The 15,201-nt window shown below is 41.0% G+C and overlaps 1 protein-coding gene across 1 annotated transcript in view; it reads left to right on the plus strand.

Moving 5' to 3' along the window:
- The first annotated feature begins 84 nt into the window (after positions 1 to 84).
- The window catches only part of LOC143286598 (C2 domain-containing protein 5-like), an 81,968-nt gene continuing 66,851 nt past the window's right edge, over positions 85 to 15,201 (plus strand). Inside the window, exons 1-9 of the mRNA XM_076594230.1 lie at positions 85 to 116; positions 671 to 760; positions 1,299 to 1,385; positions 1,756 to 1,796; positions 3,356 to 3,486; positions 6,756 to 6,851; positions 9,202 to 9,357; positions 10,282 to 10,342; positions 11,643 to 11,774. Of these exons, the coding sequence (XP_076450345.1) occupies positions 671 to 760; positions 1,299 to 1,385; positions 1,756 to 1,796; positions 3,356 to 3,486; positions 6,756 to 6,851; positions 9,202 to 9,357; positions 10,282 to 10,342; positions 11,643 to 11,774 (794 nt within the window). The 5' untranslated portion in view covers positions 85 to 116. The remainder of the gene's footprint in view (positions 117 to 670; positions 761 to 1,298; positions 1,386 to 1,755; positions 1,797 to 3,355; positions 3,487 to 6,755; positions 6,852 to 9,201; positions 9,358 to 10,281; positions 10,343 to 11,642; positions 11,775 to 15,201) is intronic.

Raw genomic sequence — 15,201 nt, forward strand, 5'->3', positions numbered from 1 at the left:
ATCGCAACGGTGTAAGGGAAGCTATCCAAAACTCAAAAGTGGGCTAGTAGAGTGATCCCCCTTAGACATTATGGCAGCAGAAGTCACGGCTTTGAGGGTGAAAACAAGCTGACAAAGTAAGTTTACAAGATGTGTATAATCAAGCGAACTGACACTAGTAATTTTACTATGTTGTACGTTTTTTATGCTAATGCCTTTTGTAAGGCGTTGAAAATTGCATCAGTGCACTCGATTTGAACCGATAAATCAGGCAATGGGAGTGGGAAAGTTGAATCCATTCAGTGATTCATTAATCATTTTCAGAATGCACTTCGGACAGCGTCGCGAGAAAGTTGTGACAGTGATTGCGTACCTCTTAGTGTTCGAGAAATCTAAGTTGTGAACAGCAAATGCCAATACGTATTTTCAGCACTGGTCTAACAACGTACAAAAGTAGAACCAGAGAACGTTGGAAAAGATTTTGGTTCAGGGGGTGTATGGAGGGGGGTGTCAAAAGTGCATTGTGCAGTTCTTTTCAGTTTATTAGTCCACACAAACACACATAATGGCATGAAAGCCCTGATATTATGAAATTAGATATGTTCAGTTTGGTGTGTTCTGTCTTTCTGTCAGATGTCCTTCTATCAGAAGTCAGCCTACAGTAGTTTATTGAGTTCCGTTTTTCCATCAGATGCCGGGTCGGCTGAAGGTGCGGCTGCTGGCCGCCAGAGATTTGCCAGTGATGGATCGAGCCAGTGATTCCACTGATGCTTTTGCGGAGGTGAGATTAAAGGGTAGTCTGTTGGATCTCTTATGAGCTTTACTGGCCTGAAAGGTGTACTGCAGCTCACACAAGGGGCTGGATTTGTGTATGCTTGCTCTTATTTGCTTTCTAGCACACTTATGCACACAACACATACATGCACACATGCAGACACACAAACACACAATGAGAATCACCCCCCCCCCCCACACACACACACACATGAACTCTCTCTTGTCAGAACATATTTACACAGGCAGGAATAAACATGCCTCATTTTTGAGTGAAAATGTTATTTCATTGAAGGAATGAAACACATATGCACATATGTCTGTCAGTCTGTCCATCTCCATTTTATAAACCAATCAATTATGTAAACACCAGACAAGTCATCCTGTCTCAGAGTCAGTCTCTGTCTTGTTCTGTGTTTGTTTGTCCATCTTCCCCCCTCCTCCAGTTTCTTTATCTTTTATTTTTCAAAATGAATTTTGTGATTTTGTATTGCATTCTTTGGGGAAAAAAAAAGGGTTTGCATGTGTTCAAATACTTGTTGCAGGTTCGCTTTGATGGTGAGATGTTCAAGACTGAAGTGTGCAAGAAGTCATTAAACCCACAGTGGAATTCAGAGTGGTTTAAGTTTGAGGTTAGTGTGTGTGTGTGTGTGTGTGTGTGTGTGTGTGTGTGTGTGATTTTCAAGTTGAGGAACATGAAAGGTATTTTCGTATGTTTTATATGTTTTTTCAGTGCAGAGTGTAACACCTGAGTGCGTGGGTGTGTGCATGCTAAATCATAAAACTTGTGTCAGGTTCTGTTCATGCAGGAACACAAGTGGTGTGTGTGTGTGTGTGTGTGTGTGTGTGTGTGAGCACTGAGTCTGTCTGTGTGCATGCATAGTTAGATCTATACATGTGGTTGCTTGTGTATGTGTGTGTGTGTGTGTTTGCTTTTGCATTGCATAAGTAATAGCAGATAAACATAGACATTAAGATCTACATTCTGTTGTTTGTTCCAAGGTGGATGATGAAGTTCTTCAGGATGAGCCTTTGGACATCAGGTGAGTGAGTGACATACCCTCCTTCAGGTGTAAAGAATGACGAATGAATGCAAGAGACAGAGAGAGAGGAGACTTTAGTACAGAAACACATCCATTACACGCTTGAGCAATTTTCTGTTTACATCACCAGTTATACTTACAGAAGACTTTGCATGCATACAGTAAATCAATGCCTAGCCACTACCGTATGGTGAAACTACGTACAGGAAAGGACTCAGCAAAATGGTTAAGTACCCTGTAAATGTCCATCCCAAGTTTAGTGAGGAAGAAATTTGTGTAAAGAAGGGGTGGGCACTTACTGAAGTAGTTTGCAGTATTTGTATGTTAAAGGATGAGTGGCATAATATTTTTTGTCATGTTTTATTATTATCAGTATTAGTGGACTGAAGGTTGGAAAGTTTAATGAGTACTGTAGATTGTCCTGTGTGCATTTTATTCATTTTATTTTATTCTAATGTATTATATCGTATCTTATATTTTTTTGTATTACTTTTTTTATCACAGATATTTCTCTGTGTAAAATTTGTGATGCTCTCCCCAGGGAGAGTATGTCGTAACAGTACAGTGCCAGCCATCAACAAAAGATAACAAAAATCTGTTTTCAAGTGTATTTATTTTACTGTCAAAGCGGATTTTGCTACAGCTTTTTTTCCCAGGGACAACCTTTTTGTCACCATGTGTTCTGTTATCGGCGTTAAGTGCCTGCTGCACAAGGGATCTTGGTGTATCACTTCATCCAGAAGACTGGCACACAGACCACCATTCAGGGTCTATAGTGGAGGGTGGAGTAATAATCCCGGTCCGCATGTGGGAATCAAACCTATAGACACTCATTTCCTAGTCAGGCACATTACCATTTGGCCACCGATCCACCATTTGTTAACTGAAACTGAAAAAACACTGAAGGGGTAGTTCGGGATGTGGGGGATGTGATGTCTTCATGAAGTCTGAGTTGTATTTAGGTGACATCATTTGAAAAGAAAAGAAATCCATATACACACTAGAAATACGGAAATATGCATGAATATGCCCACATACTCATATACACATATATGCATGCGCACACGCGCGCGCACACACACACACACAAACAAACAAACAAACTCACACACACACATATGATAATCAACATGTGTTTGAAATAGTTTTTTAATTTGGAGCCCAGTTCGCTCTTTGTTGTAATTCTATTGGTTGACTAGTTAGTTTATTTTATTTCGTTTATATTCTTTTTTCTTTTTCTTTTTTCTTCTTCTTTTTTATTTCTTCTTTTTTTAAAATGCTAATTGAGGAGAAAGAAACAGGGAAAGCAGTGATGATTTAAGGCATGGGTAGGACGGGGGAGATGGATTTTTGTCTAAAATCACAAATGTGGATAGACATTAAGCAAAAGAATGAACGAACACACACACACACACACACACACACACACACACACACTCACACACACACACACAACACACACACACACACACAGTACACACACACATACACACACACACACACACACATCACTGCCAACTAACCACACAGTCTAAATAAGTATTCTTCTGTCTCCCCAGGGTGTTGGACTATGACACGTACAGCGCCCATGACGCCATTGGCAAGGTCTACATTGACCTGACCCCACTGCTTTCCAATGACCTTCCCTATGTCATCAGCGGCTGGTTCCCCATCTACGACACAATGCACGGTGAGTTCATGGCGTGTTTGGGTTTCACCTTCTCGAGGAAGCATCGCTGTGATCCAACAAATCCATGTACATGTGCAACACTCACATCTGGCAGGCACGTGCCTGACAGGCAGCAGAACCCAACTGCGCTCGTCAGGTCTTGAGGATATGATTTATTTGTATACCTATCAGAGTGGATTTCTCTTGAGGAGATGATTTATTTGTATACCTATCAGAGTGGATTTCTTCTTGAGGATATGATTTATTTGTATACCTATCAGGGTGAATTTCTCTTGAGGAGATGATTTATTTGTATACCTATCAGGGTGAATTTCTCTTGAGGAGATGATTTATTTGTATACCTATCAGGGTGGATTTCTCCTTGAGGATATGATTTATTTGTATACCTATCAGGGTGGATTTCTCCTGGAGGAGATGATTTATTTGTATACCTATCAGAGTGGATTTCTTCTTGAGGAGATGATTTATTTGTATACCTATTATAGTGGATTTCTTCTTGAGGATATGATTTATTTGTATACCTATCAGGGTGGATTTCTCTTGAGGAGATGATTTATTTGTATACCTATTATAGTGGATTTCTTCTTGAGGATATGATTTATTTGTATACCTATCAGAGTGGATTTCTTCTTGAGGATATGATTTATTTGTATACCTATTATAGTGGATTTCTTCTTGAGGATATGATTTATTTGTATACCTATCAGGGTGGATTTCTCTTGAGGATATGATTTATTTGTATACCTATCAGGGTGGATTTCTCTTGAGGATATGATTTATTTGTATACCCATCAGAGTGGATTTCTCTTGAGGATATGATTTATTTGTATACCTATCAGGGTGGATTTCTCTTGAGATGATTTATTTGTATACCTATCAGTGGATTTCTTCTTGAGGAGATGATTTATTTGTATACCTATCAGGGTGGATTTCTTCTTGAGGAGATGATTTATTTGTATAACTATCAGAGTGGATTTGTTCTGGAGGATATGATTTATTTGTATACCTATCAGAGTGAATTTCTCTTGAGGAGATGATTTATTTGTATACCTATCAGAGTGGATTTCTTCTTGAGGAGATGATTTATTTGTATACCTATCAGAGTGAATTTCTCTTGAGGAGATGATTTATTTGTATACCTATCAGGGTGGATTTCTCCTGGAGGATATGATTTATTTGTATACCTATCAGGGTGGATTTCTCCTGGAGGAGATGATTTATTTGTATACCTATCAGAGTGGATTTCTTCTTGAGGAGATGATTTATTTGTATACCTATTACTAATAGTATTAGAGTGGATTTCTTCTTGACAAGATGATTTATTTGTATACCTATCAGAGTGGATTTCTTCTTGAGGATATGATTTATTTGTGTACCTATCAGAGTAAATTTCTCTTGAGGAGATGATTTATTTGTATACCTATTAGAGTGGATTTCTTCTTGAGGAGATGATTTATTTGTATACCTATCAGGGTGGATTTCTCTTGAGGAGATGATTTATTTGTATACCTATCAGAGTGGATTTCTTCTTGAGGATATGATTTATTTGTGTACCTATCAGAGTAAATTTCTCTTGAGGAGATGATTTATTTGTGTACCCATCAGAGTGGATTTCTTCTTGAGGATATGATTTATTTGTGTACCTATCAGTGGATTTCTTCTTGAGGAGATGATTTATTTGTATACCCATCAGAGTGGATTTCTCTTGAGGATATGATTTATTTGTGTACCTATCAGGGTGGATTTCTCTTGAGGAAATGATTTATTTGTGTACCTATCAGGGTGGATTTCTTGAGGATATGATTTATTTGTATACCTATCAGAGTGGATTTCTTCTTGAGGATATGATTTATTTGTATACCTATCAGAGTGGATTTCTTCTTGAGGTGATGATTTATTTGTATACCTATCAGGGTGGATTTCTGGAGGAGATGATTTATTTGTATACCTATCAGAGTGGATTTCTTCTTGAGGATATGATTTATTTGTATACCTATCAGAGTGGATTTCTTCTTGAGGATATGATTTATTTGTATACCTATCAGGGTGGATTTCTGGAGGAGATGATTTATTTGTATACCTATCAGAGTGGATTTCTTCTTGAGGATATGATTTATTTGTATACCTATCAGGGTGAATTTCTCTTGAGGAGATGATTTATTTGTATACCTATCAGGGTGAATTTCTCTTGAGGAGATGATTTATTTGTATACCTATCAGAGTGGATTTCTTCTACAGAATTCTGCCAGAGGACAACACTTGTGTTGTCATGGGTTCTTAGCGTGTGCGCACTCAACGCACACACACGCACAAACACACACACACACACACACACACACACACACACACACACACACACACACACACACACACACACAAACACACACACACACACACACACACGCACAAACACACATTTCTCACAGACATGCATACACATACACGTGTACAGAATCTCTTCACTGGCAAATTAACTATCCTCTCTCTCCCTCTCTCTTGCTCTCACCCCCTCTCCTCACTGTCTTTCATTCCCCCTATCTCTCTCTCTCTCTTTCTCTCTTTCACACACACTCACATACACACAGACAAATACTCTAAACACTCGTGTTGTCATGGGTTCTTTTTCAGTGTGCCACGTGGAACCTTGATTTATCGTCTCATCTGAGTGACTAGATGCTCCGTTTGGTTTTCCAGTCAAACTTGGGAGAAAGTGTGAGATGAGGACTTGAAACCAGACCTCCACAGCAGGGTGTGTCTTGCTTGGAATGAATCTGCAGTGGACAAGTTCCCAGTTCCATGGATTATTGCAGGAATGAAAGATGGCTGACGGGTGCAATAGCCGAGTGGTTAAAGTGTTGGACTTTCAGTCTGAGGGTCCCGGGTTCGAATCACGGTGACGGCGCCTAGTGGGTAAATGATGGAGATTTTTCCGATCTCCCAGGTCAACATATGTGCAGACCTGCTAGTGCCTGAACCCCCTTCGTGTGTAAACGCATGCAGAAGATCAAATACGCATGTTAAAGATCCTGTAATCCGTGTCAGCGTTCGGTGGGTTATGGAAACAAGAACATACCCAGCATGCACACCCCCAAAAACAGAGTATGGCTGCCCACATGGTGAGGTAAAAACGGTCATGCACGTAAAAGCCCACTCGTGTACATGCGAGTGAACGAGGGAGTTGCAGCCCATGAACGCAGAAGAAGAAGAAGAAGAAGAAGGAGAAAGATGGCTGTCTGGAAAGAGGGTATTGCATGTGTGTGTGTTGTCAGGTATACGAGGAGAGCTGAAGATACAGGTGAAGGTGGAGCTGTTCAACGACCTGAACAAGTTCCGGCAGTCCTCCTGTGGCATCCAGTTCTTCTGCAGTGAGTAGGACATGGACAGGGGTGTTTGTTTTTTTATTTCATTTTATTTATTTATTAATTTTTTTCTAGCGCCCCAAGATTTTGGGACATTTTGTTTTTCCATATTTCGATGATGATGGGAGTGATGACAGTACTGCTATGGGAGTTTCATTTAGGTTTGGTACTACTTGACAAGGCTGTACTCTCCTAGCACACTCTGGTGTCATCCTGGATGACACAGAACAGACACCTTCAGTGTTGGTCAGGAAATTGGAGCAACACTCCCCCAAGGCGCATCCCTGAAGTGGATGACCCTTGATTGTGTGGTCCCAGTCTTCCCATCCAAGACCATATGCACTCAGCTAATGGTCTCAGTCTTCCCATTCAAGTCCATATGCACTCAGCTAATAGTCCCAGTCTTCCCATCCAAGACCATATGCACTCAGCTAATGGTCTCAGTCTTCCCATTCAAGTCGATATGCACTCAGCTGATGGTCCCAGTCTTCCCATCCAAGTCCATATGCACTCAGCTAATGGTCCCAGTCTTCCCATCCAAGTCCATATGCACTCAGCTAATGGTCCCAGTCTTCCCACCCAAGTCCATATGCACTCAGCTAATGGTCCCAGTCTTCCCATCCAAGTCCATATGCACTCAGCTAATAGTCCCAGTCTTCCCACCCAAGTCCATATGCACTCAGCTAATGATCCCAGTCTTCCCATCCAAGTCCATATGCACTCAGCTAATGGTCCCAGTCTTCCCATCCAAGTCCATGTGCACTCAGCTAATGGTCCCAGTCTTCCCATCCAAGCCCATGTGCACTTAGCTAATGGTCCCAGTCTTCCCATCCAAGTCCATATGCACTCAGCTAATGGTCCCAGTCTTCCCATCCAAGTCCATATGCACTCAGCTAATGGTCCCAGTCTTCCCATCCAAGTCCATATACACTCAGCTAATGGTCCCAGTCTTCTCATCCAAGTCCATATGCACTCAGCTAATGGTCCCAGTCTTCCCATCCAAGTCCATATGCACTCAGCTAATGGTCCCAGTCTTCCCATCCATGTCCATATGCACTCAGCTAATGGTCCCAGTATGCACTCAGCTAATGGTCCCAGTCTTCCCATTCAAGTCCATAATTTATACACTCAGCTAATGGTCCCAGTCTTCCCATCCAAGTCCTTATGCACTCAGCTAATGGTCCCAGTCTTCCCATCCAAGTCCATATGCACTCAGCTGTGGGTAGGAGGAACAGGCCACAGGCTTAAACCTCTGGTGCAGACGGAACCTGTGCCATCAGTCGTCAATCCGTGATGCTAACCACTTCACCACGGCAGCCACTAGCTGTTTCAAGCAGATGTGTGTGTGAGACTGATGACGCAGATGGAGAGCAAACCTGGCCGTGAAAAAAACAAAATGTCTGCTGCCACAACTTCAAGGAAGAATGCATTAGGCAGTGCCCAAGTTTACAAAAAGGGCAGAAAAGAAAGAATGTTAGTTCTCTCTGTGCAAGTGCGAATTCCCCATCAGTCGTGGTGACCATGATGAGTGTTGTTGTCACATTGAATCTAAATAATAAAAGCGACACCCAAAATATGTGGTCTTTAAAGCTGCAAGTATACAGTATGTTTCTGACAATTCTTGACATTTTCAGTTTTAGGTGAAATTCCTTAGACCCGAAAAATTGTGGAATTTGCGTGCTAAGAATTCAGGCAAAGGAAAAAGAACCATCCACCCACAGACATGAAATTTACCTGCCAGTTTTGATAAAAATCATGGCACCAGAACAATAAAAACAAGCAATCTCTGTCGAAGATCAGATAATTTTGGAATGGAAGAGGAAAAGTGAAAGAAAGAGGAAGCATTGGTACAGGTTGAAGAACATTTTGAAGCCTAGGCAGCAAAAGGTTGACAGCAACCTCATCTATCTAGGTTTTGATGGAAATCTCTTTGAGAATTACCTGCCGTGACAGGGAAGCCTTTTGCTCAGGTAATGGGCCTGATATTGCAGATTCTTATCAAAACACAAGTTTGTGCACATACACTCGCATGTGCACACATTAACACACATGCACACACATACATGCATGTATGGAATAGATGTATTCCCTGCCTCTTGTCTTCAGTTGTTTGTTTGTTTTTTTTTCTTCAGTTTTAGAGTTATGCATGCATTTGAATGACAGGTGCGAAAGCGCTTTGTCTCTGCACAAGATTCAGCGCTATATAATTACCATTATTATTATTATGTATGACCTCCATGCACACACACACACACACACTATCTCTCTTCCCCCCCCCTTCCCCCTGCCCATGGCCCACACTCACACAGACAAGAACAAAAGATTGCTGACCGTGTGTACATCCCTTTCTCCTCAGCTGCTGCGGTGCCGTCTGGGTATCGGCTCCAAGGAGTTCAGGGCTTTGTGGAGGAGCTGGTTGTCAATGACGACCCAGAGTACCAGCTGATCGACAAGATTCGAACCTCCAGGGCTTCCAACGAGGCCAGGCAGAGGCTTTTCTCCAAACTGTCAGGTGGGTGTGTGTGTGTTCTTTCTTTAATTTAGCGTCTATTCACTTTGAGTGATATTAGACGTATATTAGTGATATTATAGTGTGTGTGTGTAAGAGCGTGCGTGTGTGTGTGTGTGCAACGTTTGGGAGATGGGATGTAGTGTAATATCTACACATGTTTGTAATAGTGGTGGTGTGATATTCATGTAGGAGACATCAGATTTCACTGTGTGACATATAGGCTTCTGTTTCAGGGGAAAGTGTGTTGCCACTGTGCAGTGCCACCTAATTTCACCCCCCTCCCTTTTTTTTCCATTTCCTGTGTGCCCCCCCACACACACACCCACTTTTTTTCCCATTCCCTGTGTGTTTTTTTCTTTCTTCTTTTCCTGTGTGCAAGTGTTTTTGTTTTTCCAATGGATTTTTCTACAACATTTTGTCAGGGACAACCCTTTTGTTGTTGTCACATGTGCATGCTGCATTTGGGACGTTGCTTTATCATCTCATTTAAAAGATGATGGTGTGTAGTGTAATATCCATTTGGTTAGATGTCTTTTGTTTTTTTTATTGATGTAAAAAGATATGATGTACTATGAATAACATTGCATTGCAAATTTGCATGTGCAGTAGGAGCCAGGTATTGTTTCTGTTATCACCAATGGTCATTGAAGCTGCTAGGCATCTGTTCAAGTCAGTTAAGAATTAAACAATACTACATGTGGGTGGATAGGCACATTTTTGTGTGTGAAAGAGAGAGTTTGTATGTGTGAGTTTGTACTGACATAGAGTAGTTGGGTAAGGCATGTATGTTTGTTTTGGGAGGGAAGAGAAAGAAAGCAAGTCAGTAAAATTTATTTTTGTGCTTTGTAGTATTAATAAGCTTTTTTGAGTTCCATCAATAGAACTAGTGAATCAGAAAAATCCATTTGATTTTGTCATCCACAGGAGGTTTGCAGAGGAAGGTTGGGGTCAAAGTGTTTGAGATGGGTGGCAATGCCGTTCTTGGGTAAGTGCACATAAAATTTTCTTTCAAAGAACTCAGTATGTTATAGAATTATCCACACATGTCTATGAAAACACTTAGGGTACAAATTTACAGTGTTGCAAACTTTCTGAGATCAGGAAATTAACAAATAATGAAGCCAGGAGATGAAATGATTAACAAATAGTAAAGAGTGGTAGCTCTCTGCATTCACAAGGTACACAACTTCAAGTCAGTGCTGCTTACGCTACCGATTCAGCAAGCACACAGGTGAATAAAAGTACACAACTTCAAGTCAGTGCTGCTTACGCTACCGATTCAGCAAGCACACAGGTGAATAAAAGTACACAACTTCAAGTCAGTGCTGCTTACGCTACCGATTCAGCCAGCACACAGGTGAATAAAAGTACACAGCTTCAAGTCAGTGCTGCTTACGCTACCGATTCAGCAAGCACACAGGTGAATAAAAGTACACAGCTTCAAGTCAGTGCTGCTTACGCTACCGATTCAGCCAGCACACAGGTGAATAAAAGTACACAACTTCAAGTCAGTGCTGCTTACGCTACCGATTCAGCCAGCACACAGGTGAATAAAAGTACACAACTTCAAGTCAGTGCTGCTTACGCTACCGATTCAGCCAGCACACAGGTAAATAAGAATACTTTTATTTACCTGTGTGCTAGCTGAATCAGTAGCATAAGCAGCACTGACTTGAAGTTGTGTACCTTGTGAATGGAGTGAGTTACCACTCTCTACTATTTTCCGAGATCAGTTTTCTTGGTTTGACCTGGGAGAAATCTGAAGTCAAATCAGTGAAAGGGAATGAAGCAAATGCTTTCGTTTCACAAGGGTAGTTGAGTTAGCATAACTGCTTTATTTTGTTTGTTTTTTCTTTTTGCATCCAACCCTCAGGGCCTAAAAAGAAAAGAAAAGAAAAAAGATCTCAACTGAACAAACAAGCGACAAACAATTCCTCATTGAAAGAATGGAAAACAAAAATAAACACAAATAAACAAAAGGAAAAAAGCCTACCAAAACACACACACACACACACACAGATGAAACTAAAATACAACAACAACAACAACAAAAATACATATGAACGAAAGCATGCATATGACCATTTTCTGCACAAAGAGCAAGATAAATGTTAATTCCAAAGAACTCTTGGCTCCTCCAAGATTGCAACATGCTTCTCGCTTAAACTGCAGTGGTGTAAAAAAAAAGAAAGAAAAGTTTTTGAAAACTTTAAAAATGTTATGCTTAAAACCCTGTATGAACCCATAAACACCCCAACCCCCCCTGTGTTTTTCCGACACTCAAGGTACACGCAGAACTTTGACCTTGAGGGCGAGTCGGGGATCGTGGTTCGTGCCATCGGGACGGCCGTCAACCTGACGAGGAACCCCATCGGCCAGTTCTCACCATCCACTGCGTCCCCGGCTGTCTCCAAAGAGTAAGTCATGCTGTGGACATTGTATGTATTCCGTGCGCTTCCTCTTCCCTGGCTCCCTCTGTTTCCCTCAGAGCACAAACAAAGAGAGGGTGTGTGGGGGTATAGGTGGCACTGCACTATGGCAACAAACTTTCCCCTGGGACAAGCCTGAATGTCACACAGTGAAATCTCATGTGACAAAAAGAAATACAATATAAAATGCCTTCCTACATAAATAACCTAATAACACATGTATATAAATGCATGAATATTACACCACCACTATTACACACATAATGTGTGGATATTTACACTACATCCCATCTCCCAAACGTCGCACACACACCCCTTCCACACACACACACACACACACACACACACACACACACAGAGGCAAACACTCTAATATCACTAATACGTCTAATATCACTCAAAGTGAAAAGATGCTAAATTAAAGAAAAAACACATGCACGCACACACGCACACACACACACACCCACCCCCCCGCGCGATTCCTGCCTCCCCCTCTTCTAGACATTGAGTGATGCTCTGGATGCTGTAGTCATTCAGATGAGATGTTAAACCATCTGTAGTAAAATCCACTTCGATAGGAGAAACAAATAAAATTGCAGGCAGAAAAAAAAAAGAAAAAAGGGTGGCGCTGTCAGTGTAGCGATGCACTCTCCCTGGGGAGAGCAGCCCGAATTTCACACAGAGAGATCTGTTGTGATGAAAAAGAGTAATACAGTACAATGCAATACACCCTCTGTGCTGTGTTGACTCAGCTTTGAAGTGTCAAATGGCAGAAGGAACAATGTTTTATGACATGTTAAAACCTCCAGACATGTTGAAATGGGGAAAAGGGGCATTACTGTCAATTTTTTTTTATTACTAATTTCGGAATGCCAGCAGGAATGCGTGTCGGTGCTGCAGCAGTTAGACACCGGTTAGCTTCAGCTCAGATGATGAAAATGCTACTCTGGTTAGGGGTTGGCAGGGCTGAGGTCTTTTTCTCTTTGTTTTACAGCTATCTTGAGCTTTTATCTTTCTTTCTTTCTTTCTTTGATAGAAGGAATGGTCAGTTTGGATTCAGCCTATCAAATTCTTAATTAGTGCTTTTTAAGGAGCCATGCATTCATTATATAAGGAAAAAAAAAGAGATGACACTGGTGATGGAGGTTCCCTGTAGATGTTTCTTCAGATTCAGATTGAGGATGATATTTGTGTTCATTTTTATGGGTTTTTTTGTTTGTTTTGTTTTTCTCAGGAGATATCTATTTTGACTATAATCTCTGTTTAATGAATACTGAATACTGCTTCATATGGTCTGAACAGCTGGTCTTTTTGTGTGTGTGTGTGACTGTGTGTGTTGTGTCTCTGTGTGTGTCTGTCTGTGTGTGTTATTCCACACATGATGTGTAATTGCTTTGAGGAGGTGTCACTTGATCTGAAAATTCCTGAAGTGTTATGTGTTATGATCATTTCAATATGTAACCTGCATTTGTTCAGCTGTGAGTGTGATAGTATAATATGAGTGTGCATGCTTGCTCCATGTTTAATACAGTTCTCAGGTTTAAGCTTATTCATGTGCTTGACTTTGTGCTGGAATTTGTTTGTGTTCTCATCAGCCACATGAAAAAGATACTGTAAGCCTTTGAAATAGAATAATATTTCTTCACTAAGTAATATTTCTTCACTAAGTCAGTCAAAAAAACTGTGCCAACCATCTTTTTGTTTGTTTTAGTTATTCATTTATAGTCTGTTCAATCAGATCACGAAAGTGTTTTATAGTCTTTTCTACCATGTTAGCATTTCACATGTGTGTCCTATGTTTCCCCATGTATAGTCTGTCCCATTATATTAGAATTTCACTGATGTGTCCATTGTTATCCCATGTATAGTCTGTTCCAGTTTGTTAGCATTTCACAGTTTTGTCCATCGTTTCCCCATCTATAGTCTGTTCCATCATGTTAGCATTTCACAGTTGTGTCCATTGTTTCCCCATCTATAGTCTGTTCCATCATGTTAGCATTTCACAGTTGTGTCCATTGTTTCCCCATCTATAGTCTGTTCCATCATGTTAGCATTTCACAGTTGTGTCCATTGTTTCCCGATCTAAAGTCTGTTCCATCATGTTAGCATTTTTCAGTTTTGTCCATTGTTTCCTGATCTATAGTCTGTTCCATCATGTTAGCATTTCACAGTTGTGTCCATTGTTTCCCGATCTAAAGTCTGTTCCATCATGTTAGCATTTTTCAGTTTTGTCCATTGTTTCCTGATCTATAGTCTGTTCCATCATGTTAGCATTTCACCATTGTATCCAATGTTTTCTTTCAGTGGTTGCATTTATGTTGATATGATAACTGCACTTGGCATGGCTGTTTTAGAAAACCCGCCGTTCACTCAATACCAGACAGGTTTATTAACACCATTATGACAACATTATTTTCTCATCTGTTACTGGGGCTGGTCCTGTATAACCACCTGTTGAACATTCTTTTCCCATATATCCATTTTGAAAATTTGAGTTCTTCTTTTGAATTTGAAACCTGTGTTCTCAATTTTCCTTTTGTCAGAGCAGAAATCTTTCAAGTGTTCTCTTTCCAGTGAGGTTCCAACCATCAGGAACAGTGTTCTATTCAACACCACTACAGCCTCCTTCAGATCTTCTCTTTGACTCACTCCACGCTGAGTACTGCTAGTGATAAGAAACTCTAGGGAGAGCTGGACAGTACAAGGTCTTCAGAGAAGAAGCCCCCCTCAGTCAAGTGTTTCGGCCCTGAACTCCTTACACTCTAAGGGGGCTGGGCCGCACCCATGTCATGACTCCTGGATGCCCTTGTATTGCCGCCTTTTCTTTTTTCTGTTTTTCTGGTCCTCGGCAGGTTCGAATCCACGCCTCCAGGGTGGTCGCCACTTCAGGACTGAGTCACCTTTTCTGGCAGAGCCATCGTATGCCTAGTTTGAGTAGGGAAATTTAATCCTTGTGAAGTTTACTTTCATTCCTCCTCGACCAGATCCAGGTGGAACTCTTTCCTGCTGCTTCTGCCATTGCCTTGAGAGCCCATGTCCTCTCTCTGCCAGAAATTGACAGCTGTTTCATGAGGCTGTGGGCAGATGCGCCCACAAACCCTCTTGCACCAATCTCTATGGCAAGGACTTCGGCTTGGAAGCCAGATTCTCTCTGGTTGCTGGCTATACTGTAGTTCTACTGTGCACAACACTCACTGGGTGCTGCAGTTACGGTTCTCATCTTTAAAAAAATGTTCATGCTGCACACAGCTGTGAAAGGACCATTATGAATGGTAACACTGTCTTCTCTTATTAGCGTAACGTAGACTCTGACTATACTTTTATTGCCTGATCTTCCTTTGTTACTGAGGTTTCAAGCTTTTTTTTTTGCTTTTTTTTTTTTTTTTTACCAATCTAGACTGATTTCATGCACATG

Source organism: Babylonia areolata, chromosome 10, assembly GCF_041734735.1.
Source record: "Babylonia areolata isolate BAREFJ2019XMU chromosome 10, ASM4173473v1, whole genome shotgun sequence".
Lineage (NCBI taxonomy): Eukaryota > Metazoa > Mollusca > Gastropoda > Neogastropoda > Buccinidae > Babylonia > Babylonia areolata.